The following is a 16,168-nucleotide window of genomic DNA, read 5'->3' as shown; positions in this document are numbered from 1 at the left end:
AAAAGGCCATGTATGATGGCTTACATCTGTAATCCCAGCACTTTGGGAGACTGAGGCGGGGAGGATCACTTAAGCTCAGGAGTTTGAGACCAGACTCGGTAACATAGTGAGACCCTGTCTCTACAAAAAAGCAATTGAATGAGACAATGTGGGTCAATTTTGGAGCATATATAGTGACTGAAATTTATTTTAATATAATGACTAAATAAAAGTTCATGAATCCTTACCTACTACTAGAAAAGGAATGAGGGAAGACCTTTTTCTTACCAAAGAATGCCATTATTCAAGGATGAAAAGAATGACACACTTAGAAGAATCACACTTTCACAACCCAGTAGCTGATTCAGGTAAGGATCGTCAATAGATATACTAAAGCATCGTGGGTAACATGTCTAGAGAGGAAAGAGATGATTTCTTCTTACCATCTGAGGACACACCAAGAAGGTAACTGTTTGTAAACCAGGAAGATGGCGGCCCATCACGTTATCCATGTTACTTATACCTTTGTAGGTATAAGTATTTGTAAAGCATCATGGATAACGTGATGGGCCGCCTTTGTAGGTATAGGTAAGGATAAAGGAACAAGTTAAAATGTCTTCATACATTCCCAAATATCCCCTGGAGGGCAAAACTGTCCCCAGCTGAGAAACACTGGCCTATATCAGATGACAGCATATAAACCTTGATTGGAACTTGGTATGAAAAAAAGTTATGAAAGACATTTTGGGACAGTTGGATAAATCTAAATAAGACTTGATAATAGATGTTATAAAAAAATTTTTTTTAATTTTCTTAGGTATGACAATGATAATATAGTGTGTTAGTCTGACTGTTTGCCTTGTTACAAAGGAATACCTAAGGCTGGGTAATTTATAAAGGAAAGAGTGTTATTTGGCTGGTGGTTCTACAAACCACATGGTAAGGACCTCAGGGAGCTTACAATCATGGTGGAAGGCAAACGGGGTGCCATTCCATCACGTAGCAAGAGAAAAAAGGGGAGGAAGTGTCGTACTCTTTTCAACAACCAGATCTTGTGGGAAGGGCACCAAGCCATTCATGAGGGTCTTCCTCTGTTGCACAGGCTGGAGTGCAGTAGCACGGTCACAGCTCACTGCAGTCTTGACCTCCCAGACTCAAGCAATCCTCCCACCTCAGCCTCTGAGTAGCTGGGACTACAAGTGTACACAACTACACCCAGCTAATTTTTGTATTTTTTGTAGAGATAAGGTTTCTCTCTGTTGGCAAGGCTGGTTTCAAACTCCTAGGCTCAGGTGATCCTTCTATCTCAGCCTCGAAAAGTGCTGGGATTAGAAGTATGAGCCAGCACACCCAGCCAGCCTTAGACTTCTTTTTTTAAAAAAATTTTCATTTGCCATAGTGAGAACAAGCATCACAAAAGCCTTATACTTTCCATTACAGAGGTTTTATGATACCTGGCCCTACCAGATATCAAACTATATTATATCATCTGCAATTATATATATAATCTAATTATATCTATTTGCAGATTTGATATATCATCTGCAATTAGAACTAGTTTTATCTATTTCTGTTTCTTAAACTTCTAGTTGTTTTATTCTGATTTTGCATCTGACACTGTTTCCGAATTGTGTTAAATAGTAGTGGAGATATAGTGGGCATCTTTCTTTTTTGAGACAGTTTTGCTCTTGTCACCCAGGCTGGAGTGCAGTGGCACTCTTTTGTGTGTGTGAATATGATCACCTAACATGAGACCATATATATACATGTATGTCATATGAGGGTCCCTGGAGTACCTTATTGTATTTTATGTCTTTTTTTTTTTTTTTTTTTTTTGAGACAGAGTTTCACTCTTGTTGTCCAGGCTGGAGTGCAGTGGTGCGATCTTGTCTCACCGCAACCTCCACCTCCCAGGTTCAAGCAATTCTGCCTCAGCCTCCCCAGTAGCTGGGACTACAGGTGCGTGCCACCATGCCCAGCTAGTTTTTCTATTTTTTTTTTTTAAAGGAAGAAAGAAAGAGAGAAAAAAGAAAAAAAAATGAAGAAGAGGAAGAAAAAGGAAGAGAAAGAGGGAGAAAGAACGGGAATATTGCTTTATTGCCCAGGCTAGAATGCAGTCTAAAAATGGGAATTGAAAACCTCTTTTATGCCAATAATTGTGCTTAACAATGGAGACAGGAAGGAATAAGGGAAGAAAATAACAAGCAGCCAACCAATATTTCATTTAAACCTATGAAATGCTATGCAATTATTGAGGAGTGATTTACTTGCAATTATGTAGTCACTTTTGGAATAGGTGTGATATGGTACTGATAAGAATGTATGTTTTAGGTATTTGAAGTGGAGAGTTCTATAAATGTTTATTAAGTTTACTTGTTCCGGGTCTGAATTCAAGTCCTGGATATCCTTGTTAATTTTCTATCTCGTTGATCAGTCTAATATTGACAATGTGATGTTACAGTCTCCCACTATTATTGTGTGGGAGGCTAAGTCTCTTTATAAGTCATTAAGAACTTGTCTTATGTATCTGGGTGCTCCTGTATTGGGTGCGTGTATATATAGGATCGTTAGCTCTTCTTGTTGCATTGATCCTTTTACCATTATGTAATGCCCTTCTTTTCCTCCTTTGATCTTTGTTGCTTCAAGGTCTATTTTATCAGAGGTGAGAATTGCAACTCCTGCTTTTTATTTATTTATTTATGTTTGCTCTCCGTTTGGTTGGTAAATCTTCCTCTGTCCCTTTGAGTCTTTGTGTATCGTTGCATGTGAGATGGGTCTGGATACAGCGTATTGATGGGTTTGGCTTTTTATCCAGTTAATAATATATATGAGTTTAATACTGCCATTTGATGCTAGCTGGATATATTTTTGGAAAGGCTGATACTGGTTGTTCGTTTATATGTGTAGTGCTTCTTTCAGAAACTTCTGCAAAGCAGGCCTGGTGATGGTAAAATCTCTAAGTACTTGCTTGTTTGCAAAAGATTTTATTTTTCCTTCGCTTTTAAGCTCAGTTTGGCTGGATATGAAATTCTGGGTTGAAAGTTCTTTTCTTTAAGGATGTTGAATATTGGCCCCCACTCTCTTCTGGCTTGTAGGGTTTCTGCTGAGAGATCTGCTTTAAGTCTGATAGGCTTCCCTTTGTGGGTAACCTGACCTTTCTCTCTAGCTGCTCTTAGTATTTTCTCCTTCATTTCAACCCTAGTAAATCTGACGATTATGTGCCTTGGGGTTGGTCTTCTTGAAGAATATCTTTGTGGTGTTCTCTGTATTACCTGGAGTTGAATATTGTCCTGTCTTACTAGGTTGGGAAAGTTTTCCTGAATAATCTCCTGAAGAGTATTTTCCAACTTGGATTCATTCTCTTCGTCACATTCAGGTACATGTATCAAACGTAGATTGGGTCTTTTCACATAGTCCCGTATTTCTTGGAGACTTTGCTCATTCTTTTTTATCCTTTTTTCTCTAATCTTGACTTCTCGTTTTATTTCATAAAGTAGGTCTTCGAACTCTGATATCCTTTTTTCTGCTTGATCAATTCGACTGTTAAAACTTGTGCATTCTTCGCGAAGTCCTCGTGTTGTTTTTCAGCTCCATTAATTCACCTATATTCCTCTCCAAATTGTCTATTCTCATTAGCATTTCATCAAACATTTTTTCAAAGTTCTTAGTTTCTTTGCATTGGGTTAGAACAAGTTCTTTTAATTCACAGAAGTTTCTTATCATCCACCTTCTGAAGCCTACTTCTGTTAATGGAACGCACTCGTTCTCCACCAGGGCTTGTTCCGTTGCTGATGAGGAACTGTGATCACCTGCAGAGGGAGAGGCATTCTGATTTTGGGTATTCTCAGCCTTTTTACGCTGGTTTCTTCCCATCATTGTAAATTTATCCGCCTGTCGTCTTTATGATTTCCGACTTTCAAATTAGGTTTCTGAGTGGACGTCAAACTTGTTGATTCCCAGTGCCGAAATCTGAGCAATCCACTGCGCCGGCCAAAACAGCGGCATCAAGATTGATGGTGCTTTTCTGCCCGGGAATCGGCCAAAAGGGGACCCAGTCCCGCTCACTCTGCACCAAGAACCACCGTGCTGAGGCGCTAGCAAAACCGCCACGCCGGCCACAAGAGTCACGCTAGCAACCTGTGGGGTTCCTCCGCTGGGAATCTCCTGGTCCGTGAGCAACAAAAATTCGTCTGAAAGTGTGGCATCCTCTCGTTCTCTGCACTTTCACTAGGAGCTACTATCCTGAGCTGCTAGTGGTCAGCCATCTTGGATCTCTCTCCGTTTTTCTATTTTTAGTAGAGACGAGTTTCACCACGTTGACCAGGATGGTCTCGATCTCCTGACCTCATGATTCACCCGCCTTGCCTCCCAAAGTTCTGGGATTACAGGCATGAGCCACCGCACCCGGCCTGTATTTTATGTCTTATTGCTTTATGGTACTTGTGGATTTTTCCTGAGCCCCATATATATGTATGGGGCTCAGGAAACTCTAACCAACATGATCAAACCCTGCCTCTACTAAAAATACCATACATGTATATATACCATACGTATATCTATGTATGGTATTTTATATGTAATATATATAAAATACTACTATTTTATATATAAAAATACTATTTTATAATATATAAAAATACTATTTTTATATACTATTTTTATATAATATAAAATGGTACTAAAATGCTATTTTTATATATATATATAGTATTTTTAGTAGTATTTAGCATATATATATATATATATATATATATATATATATATATAGTATTTTTGGTAGAGACAGGGTCTTAATATGCTGCCAGGCTGACCTTGAACTCCTTGGCTCAAGTGATCAACAGATCCAAAGTGCTGGGATTACAGGCATGAGCTACCACACCCAACTGCCTAGGCCACCATATTCTTAGTCCCAATTTTATATAATATTATCTTTCTCAGTAAGTTGTGTTTTGGGGCGTTAATTGTGTGCTTTCATAATACTTTTAATAAGACTCACCCATTAAGAAAAGTCTTGTAAGATCTGAGAGCTATAGTAAAAAAGCAGTGGGGTGGGGGGTGGCCTTTGAACATACTGTGTTGCAGTAGGCTTTACAAATGGTGCCTGTTTGTATGCTCAGATCATTGTTAAGTGGACTTACACTCTGAGGATTAAGGCCAAGAAGTCATTATGAAATTATGTTAATTTTTCCTCCCCCAATAAAGCCACCTTGAAAACATTAAAATTGTATAAATGCCTTTAAAATTATTATGCTTCATTTGATAAGCTGTGGGACATAAGCATGGCAGAAGTTCAGTTCAATTTATTTCATTTTTAATAAAATTATAGCACTGAAAATGCTGTATCTAACTTATCTAGGCAGATATTTCTATATGTGATCCTTAATGTCTAATTTGTTATAGATGCTGAGTACTTATAAGTTGAAACTGATTGACCATAAAACCACACATCACCCATTTTTATTGTAGGATTCCTCTTTCATCATCATTGTATCTCTACAACATGGATTAGGTGGTAGATTGGATGGGTCTAAGGAGCTGGTGTTTCTCCTTTGTGAGGTTTTCCTTTGTCCAGTCATAACCATTCTGTTGGCCAAAATGAAGCCTGTGGATAGATCAGTTCTGCAGAAAAACAATTCAGCATATTCTTTATTTAGAGTGAATTTTCATTATTGGTTTGTTATGTTTAAAAAAAAAAAGCAGCCTGGTAAAACATGGAGAGGTATAATGGAAAGAGAGATCTGGACTTTGAGTTTTTTGGTTTTTGGTTTTTTTTTTTTGAGTTAGAGTCTTGCTCTCTTGCCCAGGCTGGAGTGCCGTGGCTTGATCTCGGCTCACTGCAACCTTCGCCTCCCGGGTTCAAGTGATTCTCCTACCTCAGCCTTCTGAGTAAATGGGATTACAGGTGCCTGTCACCACACCTGGCTAATTTGTATTTTTGGTAGAGATGGGATTTCATCAGTGGCTCATGCCTGTAATCCCAGCACTTAGGGAGGTGGGTGAATCACCTGAGGTCAGGAGTCCAAGACCAGCCTGACCAACATGGTGAAACCCTGTCTCTACTAAAAATACAACAGCACTGCGCTTATGGTGAGATCTGGACTTTGAATTTGAATTTGGGTATGTGAGTTCTAGTACAGGCTCATTATTTTAAGTCATCCTTGTTAAATCTTAGTTTCCTTTCTGACAGTAATGTTGGATTGTACAATCTAAGGTCTCTTCTACCTTTAAATTCTCAAACAGTAGAGCAGATTTTGGATATGGTATTGATTGTTGGCATTTTAGGCATTTTAATTCCCATATCCCTATTTTTATTTTGGCAGTTAGTTGCTTTAGATAAATGTAATATATGTATTATGCATGTATGTATATATGTGTACAGATAGTGCATTCTAAATTTACGTGAATATTTGTGAGTGTCCTTTTAGATTAGAACTGTCTGTTACAGAAGAGTTCTAATACTCCATTTTTTCCATCATGCTATTGTCTTGGGGGATTGATGCTTCCAGTTTTCAACCTGTTAAAGCTATTGCTTAAGTCATATCTTGATATTTTTACCTTATCTATGCTTTGTGGCCTCTTCTTTCTTCATTTGAAGAGTCCCATCATTAAATTAAGGTTTTCAAAGAGGAACCCAAAACAGGAAAACAATTATAATCATAGTTAACTTCAAAAATGATTATTTTTTACCAATAAAATGTGAAAAAGAGTTTTTGGTAAAATGCTTTAAATTATGTAGTAAAAATATTTAAAAGTATGTGTTATTTAGATCTGAGAAACAAGCCTTGGGTTTTTTTTGTGTTAGATCTATTTATTTGTCACAGAGTGGGAAGAAGTATATAAAGATTACAAGGAAAGATAAAGAGTGGGTGAATATGATTAAGAGGCTTCTGAGAAGAAGATGACTTTTGGACACATTTTGAAAGACGTGGTAAATGTGGATTGATGGGGGAAAGGATATTTTCTGAAATAGATTGTGTGTGTGTATTTTTTTTTAATTAAGTTGCTTAATTAATTTTTTATTTCTCATATGCTAATCCATAGAAAACTAAAGATGGTTGTTGCCTGCAGTTTAAGGATAGAGAAACAGAAATTTGGGGAATAAAAGATGTTTCCTGTCTTTAAATTCTTCACTGTTAGAGCATGGTATCTAGTCCTGTGTACTATGAATGATACCAAGCATCTCTCTTTTAGTATCAGCAGTCAGAAAATGTGTGAAACAGATAAAACTGATAGTTTAAGAGCATAAAATGAAATCCAGTTTAGTATTTTTATTCCATATCGTATCAAAATGTTTAGCTTGGTACAAACATAAGGTACTTAGCTGCCAGGCTGATAACTATGTCCAAGTACTGCATTTTCAGAAATATAGGTTTGTGATACCACCTGAAATCAAAGGATAAGATTTGGTGAACAAATGCCTAGAAAGTGTACTCTGATAAAGGCACAGAAAGTGCATGGCAATCATAGGACAGTTCTTTAACACTAAGGAAGGGATTTGGAAATTATGAAAAGAAAAAAGACAGCCTGTGTATTTTTGCCAAAGGGCTTAAAGATATTCATACAGTGCCTCCAAGTTCATTTTTACTTATTAAGCAAACCCTTGTTTGCAGTTTTATTGTATATCACTCATTATGAGTGCTTTATGAATATGAACTTAAGTCCTTTTAACCCTAAATATTTTCATGTTTTCATGAGAGGATAGTTCAAATGCTTTTGCTAAATGCTAATTTTTTTCCCAATTATTTATTTAACAAAAGTTAGTCATTTCGTTTAATATGAAGCTTGAAACCTCAGATTTTGTAGTGAAAATTCTACACTGCTCTGTGGTTTCACTAAAGTAATTATGTTCCAAAGATTTCATCATTTTAACAATGGACATTCTATAGACAGATACTCTATATTATATATGTTTATAATACAAGCATAAATAGGCAAACAAAAGTAATCTTCCTTCATGTCACAAGCATTTATTTTATTTTTTGCAGAATAATTACTGTGAAGCTTTTGACAGCATGTAGATTTGAAAATGCATTTGGGGCCTGTCATGGTGCTGTAATCCTGGCACTTTGGGAGGCTGAGGTGGGAGGATCACCTGAGGTCCAGAGTTTGAGACCAGCCTGACCAACATGGTGAAACCCCGTCTCTACTAAAAACACACAAAAAAAATTAGCTGAGTGTGGTGGCCCACGCTTGTAGTCTCAACTACTCAGGAGACTGAGGCAGGAGAATCGCATGAACCCAGGAGGCAGAGGTTGCAGTGAGCCCAGTCGTGCCAGTGCATCCAGCCTGGGTGACAGAGCAAGACTCTGTCTCAGATAGATAGATAGATAGATAGATAGATAGATAGATAGCAAATGCATTTGGAATGATTTTCCTTAAGCAACATAAATGCATCATCTATTCTTTTTGTGGGACTTTGTTCTATGCCAAATGGAAGGAGGTGAAATGAACCTACTTCACATTTGTAAGGAAAGTGTTTTACAATTTTTCCAAGGTACTTTGTACCCTCATTAAGATTGTTTTTCTGTTAGGTTCCTCTTTTCAAGGGCCTCTTCCTTTCATTTGCTTTAGTTTTAGGTCTTGAGATTGTAGAGGTTTTGTTGTTTTTGCCCATGCTTTGTGAGTCTCTCAGAATGACAGGAAAAATTATACTAAGTTATCTCTCATGGATTTAATACATATGAGATCAGATAATTCTGTAGAAACAGGTAGGAAAAAAAGAAAAAAGAAATACTTGGGCAGACCCAAAACTTCATTTAAATAGAATCTTACTGAGTCTGCCTACTTACTGTGCCATCTTCCTCCTCCTGGTCAGTAAGCTGAGTGTTATCCGTAAGCTGTCTCTAACTCATCTGAATGATAATGTAGCAGAAAATAAAGGCTACCTTGCATTCCGTTGTATTGGTGCAATCAGTGGGTTGTGGTTATCAGACACATTCTGAACATCTTTTAGGGAATTATGCTGTAGCTGCATAATCTGTATTATTTGGAAAAAGCAGAGAAAAAATCATTAGTATAGACTGTGTTTCTCATATTTGAATTAAATATAATAGACACTTGTAGTGTTACTCCCAGTAGACACTCAGTACGCATTTGTTGATTAAGTAAGGAGACTTGGATTTGGTTTCCAGCTCTGCTACTTTAATGGTTGGGTTTCCTACTCTGCTTTCCCACCCATTTAGAACTCACCTGTTTTGCATTTCACTAGGACAAGTTAGAAGGCAAAAAGTGTTTGAGTTAATGCTGAGCATTTTAAGTGGAAAACAACTGGTGGTAGTATGGTATGCCACCCTGAAGGGGAGAGGACAGAAGAGACTTGCCTTGGCAGTCTTTGTTGGTCTTATCTGAGAGTATAGCCTGGAGAGTACAGATAGCCCAGAGTCTGGAGTCATTTTATTTTCTGTTTTGCTAGCCCAAATTTCATGTGGCCCTGGGCCATTGAGAGAATTGTCAATTTCATGGATGCTTTAGAACCAGTTTTGAGAGTGATTTCTTTAAAATTGGTATTCTTTCTGCAATTAAATATAGAACATTGAATTTTGACACATACCCTCTCTCCTTCCCACCTGCTCTGTCATTTTATTTCCCACCCACTCTTTTCCAACACTCTTCTCTTTTCATCCAGCTTCAATTTTCTTTTTATCTTCTATCCCATCTATCAAACTATTTCCTATCTATAGCACTGTATAATCTTACAGAACCATAAATAAGAATAGCTCTGTAGGTCAGTATGACCTGTGGAAATAGATCGCAGATAATACACCAGGTAGGTATCTGGATGCAAGGATGTTGTATCAGACTTGTTCTACTACTACTACTACAATGACGATGACGACGTAACATTCTCTAAGGGGAGATGCTGCGCTTGCCTCTGTTTTCTTCTTCTCTTGGGTTGAAACTAGGGTAGGGTATTGTAGTTCTGTTTCTTGTGGTTGGGAGCTAATCCCTTGGCCTAGAATCAAGGATTATCTCTTTTATTCCCAGTTCCTCAAAAAAAGTAAAGTGCTGATTCTACGCTTTGTAAATTAGTTCCTGTTTGAGTTACAGAGAAAGGTATTTACAGTTCCTTGAGTAAAGTCCAGAGAGGAGAATGCTAGAGGAAGTATTCCTGTAATCAGTTTGTTCATGATTCTGGTTGTTTGGCTTTTCTTTCTCTGTGCACTGAAAAGCAGTCTTTTGCCTCTTTGGATTTTCTCAGTTCCTACTTCCTGGTTTCATGTGTCTAAGCTACAATTGCCATTTGGCTTTCCCAGTGTATCTTGCCTCTCTTGTATGGTGTCTCTTGACTCTCATATCCTGCTATTATAGTCTGAAGAAACACCTATCTTCTCGGCAGTTCTTTTAAAATGAACAAAACAAAACTTTATTGTATTTTTAAAAATATTTATTTTTTAGAGCAGTTTTAGGTTCATAACAGAATTAAGAGGAAGGTACAGAGATTTCCCATGTACTTCCTGTGCCCACACATACATAGCCTCCTTTCTCCGATTATCAACATCCTCCACCAGAGTGGTACATTCGTTACAACTATAATTCTCTGGGTGGTTTTGTTTTGTTTTGTGTGAGATGGGGTCTCACTCTCACCCAGGCTGGAGTGCAGTGGCGTGATCATGGCTTGCTGCAAACACAACCTCCCAGGCTCAAGTGAACTTCCCACCTTAGCCTCCTGAGTAGCTGGGACCACAGGCACATGCCAACATGCCAGGCTAATTTTTGTGTTTTTTTGTAGAGATGTGGGCAGTCTCACGATGTTGCCCAGGCTAGCCTTGAACTCCTGGATTCAAGCTATCCTTCCACCTCAACCTGTAATTCTTTGTAATGATCCTGTAGAGAGAGTGTACTGGGTGGAAAAGAGCTACCAATTTGTTTTGCACAGAGCCATCTAATGTCTCTGTTCACTTTTGTAGTTCCAGAATTTGTTAAGAGGAATTTTAGAATGCACACATTAGCTAGCAAGCAAATTTCTGGCTGTAATTTTGATGAAATAATCCAAAAGAGGGAATGACCAGATAACTTTTGATATATACTTTATAAATTTTGGTTTTGATCTCAGTCTTTTATTTTTCTTCTCAGTTGCTCTAGGTCGTAACCAGCCTTTGAAAAAGGAGAAACCAAAATGGAAAAGCGATTATCCTATGACAGATGGACAACTGCGCAGCAAGAGGGATGAATTTTGGGATACCGCACCAGCTTTTGAAGGCCGAAAAGAGATTTGGGATGCCTTGAAGGCTGCTGCACATGCTTTTGAGAGCAATGATCATGAACTGGCACAAGCAATCATTGATGGTGCAAACATAACATTACCACATGGTAGGTTTGGTGTTCCTCAAGGATGGAGGGAACATAATCAGCTTTGTTTCTGATAGCAAGAAACCAAATGGGAGAATTTTTCCTTGCTATAAATTATTCTAACTTTTTTTTTTTTAATGTCGCAAGAAATAGCATTCCTCTTTTTTTCTTGTACATCTTTCAGCTGGAGACAGGTTTTACTTTGTGTATTTGTATTTTTGTTTTGTTTAAAATATATCTTAATCTCAGAAAAGAACTCTTTGAGCATCTCAAAAGTTTCCATGTAACCTAGTCTCCATGAAGACCTCTTCTCTCCACCCTGCCACCCCCACTTTACCAGCCCCATCCCACTGTCAGTCTGTTGGAGCTTCTACTTCACTGATTTCCTCCTACCAGCACTAGAGATAGAGTCTCAGTTTAGATTTTATAAACTGTAGAGACTCAGAGGATGCTCCTTTTAGTCATTATACTTTCTCATCAAGCCTATTTTTGGCATAATAATGTAGAAGTTAAATCCACATCTTTTTAAGGACAGTTTGCCATTATTGTAGCCCTGAGCATTATCAGGAACTTTTCTGTTTTGTGTAGGAATGTGACTCTTTTTAGGATAATCATAAGCTTTGAATGTTTCTGGGGATGCACACATGCTGGTTCCATGAATATACTTTTGTTTGATCTCCTTGATGAGAAACATGAAAAATTTTCATGCCATTTTGAGATTTAGGTGTTAATTTTGTATTTATATTTTTTATTTTTTTAATTTCTGTATTAATATTCTCAGTATTCTCTTTAGTTTTTCAAGTTAATATTTATCAAGATTGTCTTTTCAGATCTGTATAATAACCACCTTTCATTTATTTCTATTCATTATTATACCATCATTTTTTTAATACCCAGTATCTCCCTTTATCAGCATTCTTAGAGGAACAGTGATTTTTCACTATCTAATCATCTGCTTTATGTCCTTTCACTCTATGTCAAATGAAAGATTTTTATTTTTTTTTTATTCTATTATTTTTTTTTTGAGACAGAGTCTTGCTCTGATGCCCAGAAGTCTGGAGTGCAGTGGTACACTTGGCTCACTGCGCCCTCCACCCCTCAGGTTCAAGTGATTCTCATGCCTCAGTCTTGCCACCATGCCTAGCTAAGTTTTGTATTTTTAGTAGAGACAGGGTTTCATCATGTTGGCCAGGCTGGTCTCAGCTCCTGACCTTAGGTGATCCTTACAAGACAGGTCTCACTCTGTCACCCAGGCCGGAGTGCAGTGGCATGATCATGGCTCATTACAGCCTCAACCTCCCAGGCTCAAGAGATCCTCCCATTTCAGTCTCCCAAGTACCTGGGAGTACAGGCGTGCATCACCATGACTGGCTACTTTTTTTTTTTTTTTTTTTTTTGAGACAGGGTCTCACTCTGTCACCCAGGCTAGAGTGCAGTGGCGTCATCTTGGCTCACTGTAACTTCCACCTCCCAGGTTCAAGCAGTTCTCAAGCAATGCCTCAGCCTCCCAAGTAGCTGGGATTACAGGCATGCATCACAATGCCCAGCTAATTTTTGTATTTTTTTTTTTGGTAGAGACAGCATTTCACCATGTTGGCCAGGCTGGTCTCAAACTCCTTGCCTCAAGCTATCTGCCCAACTTGGCCTCCCAAAGTGCTGGGATTACAAGCGTGAGCCACTGCACCTGGCCGCAGTATGAATATTTAGTCCCAATTTTCATGGACAGTCTCTAAATTCTTTTTTTTTTATACAGATGCCTAAACTTTTTATTTCACACAGCTATGCAAGTTGCGAGGCCAAGGACATAACTGCAAACAAGGTTTAATTTAAATAAACAGCCAGGCATGATGGCTCACACCTGTAATCCCAGCAATTTGGGAGGCCTAAGGGGTGAATTATCTGAGGTCGGGAGTTCCAGACCAGCCTGACCAATATAGTAAAACCCCATCTCTACTAAAAATACAAAAAATTAGCTGGGTGTGGTGGCACACATCTCTAATCCTAGCTACTTGGAAAGCCGAGGCAGGAGAATCGCTTGAACCCAGGAGGCAGAGGTTGCAATGAGCTGAGATAGCGCCATTGCACTCCAGCCTGGGCAACAGAGCAAGACTCCATCTCCCACCCCTCCCCCGCAACAACAAAAAAACTGATTACATAAATAAGCTTTCTTCCCCATGAAAATACTACTTGTTATTTCACACTTGGTCTAACACACTTGGTCTAACACACTTGGTCTAACACACACAAAATCCCCACCCTATCAGATACACTTAATAGGCAATATCAACTATAATTTCCATTTTATTTTTCTCCAGAGAATAGTTGTTTTCAATCTTTTACTCAGCTCCTTACATGGGTTTTGGTGGGGGTCGTGGGGCAGCACCCGCAGGTCTAAATCGGGGTGGGGGTGTTCGGTCCTTGCGGGCTTCACGAGATCGATTCCTGACTACTTTGCTGTGAATTGCACAACTCACACAGTAAGGCAGCTTCACATAGAGCTTGGGAAGTACATAGGCATCAAAGACGCTCGCTTCAGAAATGTCCCTGACTGCTGCGGCCTCCACTATGTTTCGAATGATGAATTTCTTAATGGCCTTGTCCTTGGGCATGCATCGGGCACAGTTCGTGCAGCGAATAGGCTGAACATGGCTGCGGCCCTTTTGGGCACAACCGTTGTTCCTTCTTTTCTTTGTCATCTTGGAAGCTCGCAGCGGAGCTCTAAATTCTTTATGTGATTGTGGGTTGGGAGATGGTGGGCATCGTCTTAGTCCATTTACCTTTTTCAGTTCTGTAATTATAGTCTTCATGTACCACCTTTATATAATGTAAAGGGACAGGGTCTTCCTTTGCAAATAGTTTTATCATCCTTCTCTTTTTGATGTCTATATCCTCTGTTTTTCAAGGAGAATATATGTTGTAGAGACCTTCACGTGGGCGGAAGAAGAGTCATGTATGTGTGATTGTCTTAAGGTAGAAGAAACCTGAGATTCAGAATGTTAGAACTTTGAATTTCTTATTTTGTACTTATAATTACCTATTGGAATACCTTGTTGCATTCTGTGTATTGTAGCCTTGTTTAAAGTAACTCTGTTGCATGTAAGGCAGGGGCTCATGCATGTCCTATTGGATGTGGGCTCAAATCACTAAATACCCAAGTCCTTCATTTCTGCTTATCTATGTAAACTGCCAAGAAAGGTAATGTTCACAGCAGCCCTACCTACCAACAGATCAGGGAGAATTACTCTCAGAAATTCAAGAATTATTGGATGAGCCTCTGTTCCCCCTTCTATGTTTAAGGAATATTTTCTGCATGAGCATGGAAGAATCAAGCCAGTGTCTGAGCTTTTCTCTTTCAAAGCTCTGTGATAACTTTCTGGGTATTTATATTGTCATTGGTACCCTTGATTGAATTCTTTTGTTCATATCTGAAACTTGTCAGTATTTCTTGGCCCTTATGTTTTGTCGTATACTGTAACTCACCATCAGTTTATAACTAGGCTATTGTATGCTTTTACCTAGACTGGCTCAGTGGTATTGCTGAAATTCTCTCCATCTTTTTTGTGTAATTACATGTTTGAAATTTAACTTTGGGCACATTATGTTGTGCTACCCCTTAAATACCCCAAAGTACTTTATATTTTAAACTTAAATTATTGCATAGACTTGACTATTATTTAGTTCAGGCTTTGTTATCAGATCTGGTCTTACTTCTGTCTCTACTGTATTACTTGCAGTTAAGTGACTTTGGGAAATTCACATCTTCTGTAAGCTTCAATTCTCTTATCTGTAAAATATGGATAATTAGTTACCTCATGGGATGGTTATGTTGATTAAATATAATAATAATACATGTAAGTTTTTGGCTAGAGTGCTGGGTACCCAAAAAGCACTTAATAAATAGTAGTGCTGGTGATTTTATTTCCTAAACTCTGACATTAACAAGTAAATTCCCTGTTTCCTGCACCAGTATTCTGAATTATAGATTTTGATCATTTTCTAGATTATCTTTTTTTTTTTTTTGAGACAGAGTTTCACTTTTGTTACCCGGGGTGGAGAACAAAATAACGTAATACTTTTTAATTATCTTCCTCTGTTAATAACAACAATAAGTCTTCAGTTTATTCTCAAGTGGCAATGAAGGAGAGTAAGAGGGAACTTGTCATAACTACCTGTTAATTTTCTATATACACATACGGTATATTTTCATTCTGGAAATTGATTGACTCATATTGAGAATGGTATGGATATATACTGTGGAAAAAGCTCCCCATGTGATTTTGATACCTGGTACCCCTTTCACAGTTTTCCTGCCCTACGTATGAGCTTTATTTTTCATGATTTGCACATCATGTTATTACTCATTGTCTTATGTTTCTTATTTCCTTTTGCTCATTGATTGCTATTTTATTACCTAGAAATCCTAAAAGCATTCTTTTTTTTTTTTGAGATGGAATCTCACCCTGTTTCCCAGGCTGGAGTGCAGAGATGCAATCTCAGCTCACTGCAGCCTCTGCCTCCTGGGTTGGAGGGATTCTCCTGCCTCAGACTCCTGAGTAGCTGGAATTACAGGCACATGCCACCATGCCCGGCTAATTTTTGTATTTTGAGTTGATACAGGGTTTCACTATGTTGGCCAGGCTGGTCTCGATTTCCTGACCTCATGATCTGCCTGCCTCCCTAAGTGTTGGGATTATAGGTGTGAGCCACCGTGCCGGGCCAAAACATTCTTAATATAGTACTTTACCAATGACACCAGGTTATAGATTAGCAATTTGCCAAATTAGCATAAACAGGGTAAGAAAAAACAAGTAGTTATTTACACTTTTCACAGTTTGCTACTGGTGAATAGTGTACTATTCAGTAATTTTCAGTGAAAGCTTATTCAGAAACTATTTTGTAA

The 16,168-nt window shown here is 38.3% G+C and overlaps 2 protein-coding genes across 4 annotated transcripts in view; one reads left to right on the top strand and one right to left on the bottom strand.

Moving 5' to 3' along the window:
• UBTD2 (ubiquitin domain containing 2) overlaps positions 1-16,168 on the top strand; it is an 80,670-nt gene that overhangs the window by 42,582 nt on the left and 21,920 nt on the right. For 2 of the 3 annotated variants that reach the window (XM_012461139.3, XM_064376558.1), the window contains exon 2: positions 11,053-11,289. In XM_012461139.3, the coding sequence (XP_012316562.1) occupies positions 11,053-11,289 (237 nt within the window). Of the gene's footprint in view, positions 1-6,736; positions 6,908-11,052; positions 11,290-16,168 lie in introns of those variants that run through there. The other variant, XM_012461140.3, reaches the window with a different exon arrangement.
• Positions 13,558-13,964, bottom strand: LOC105723239 (small ribosomal subunit protein eS26-like). The gene has a single exon (XM_064376559.1). It carries the CDS (start codon positions 13,962-13,964, stop codon positions 13,617-13,619), a length of 348 nt encoding a protein of 115 aa, XP_064232629.1. The 3' UTR covers positions 13,558-13,616.

This window comes from Aotus nancymaae, unplaced genomic scaffold (assembly GCF_030222135.1).
Source record: "Aotus nancymaae isolate 86718 unplaced genomic scaffold, 86718_ANA_hifiasm-v0.15.2.pri h1tg000015l_1, whole genome shotgun sequence".
Classification (NCBI taxonomy): Eukaryota; Metazoa; Chordata; class Mammalia; order Primates; family Aotidae; genus Aotus; species Aotus nancymaae.
This window is presented reverse-complemented; position numbering and strand designations above follow the sequence as displayed.

Bases quoted from the DNA above. Each gene is read 5' to 3' on its own strand.
- LOC105723239 (XM_064376559.1), bottom strand. From the start codon at position 13,964: ATGACAAAGAAAAGAAGGAACAACGGTTGTGCCCAAAAGGGCCGCAGC.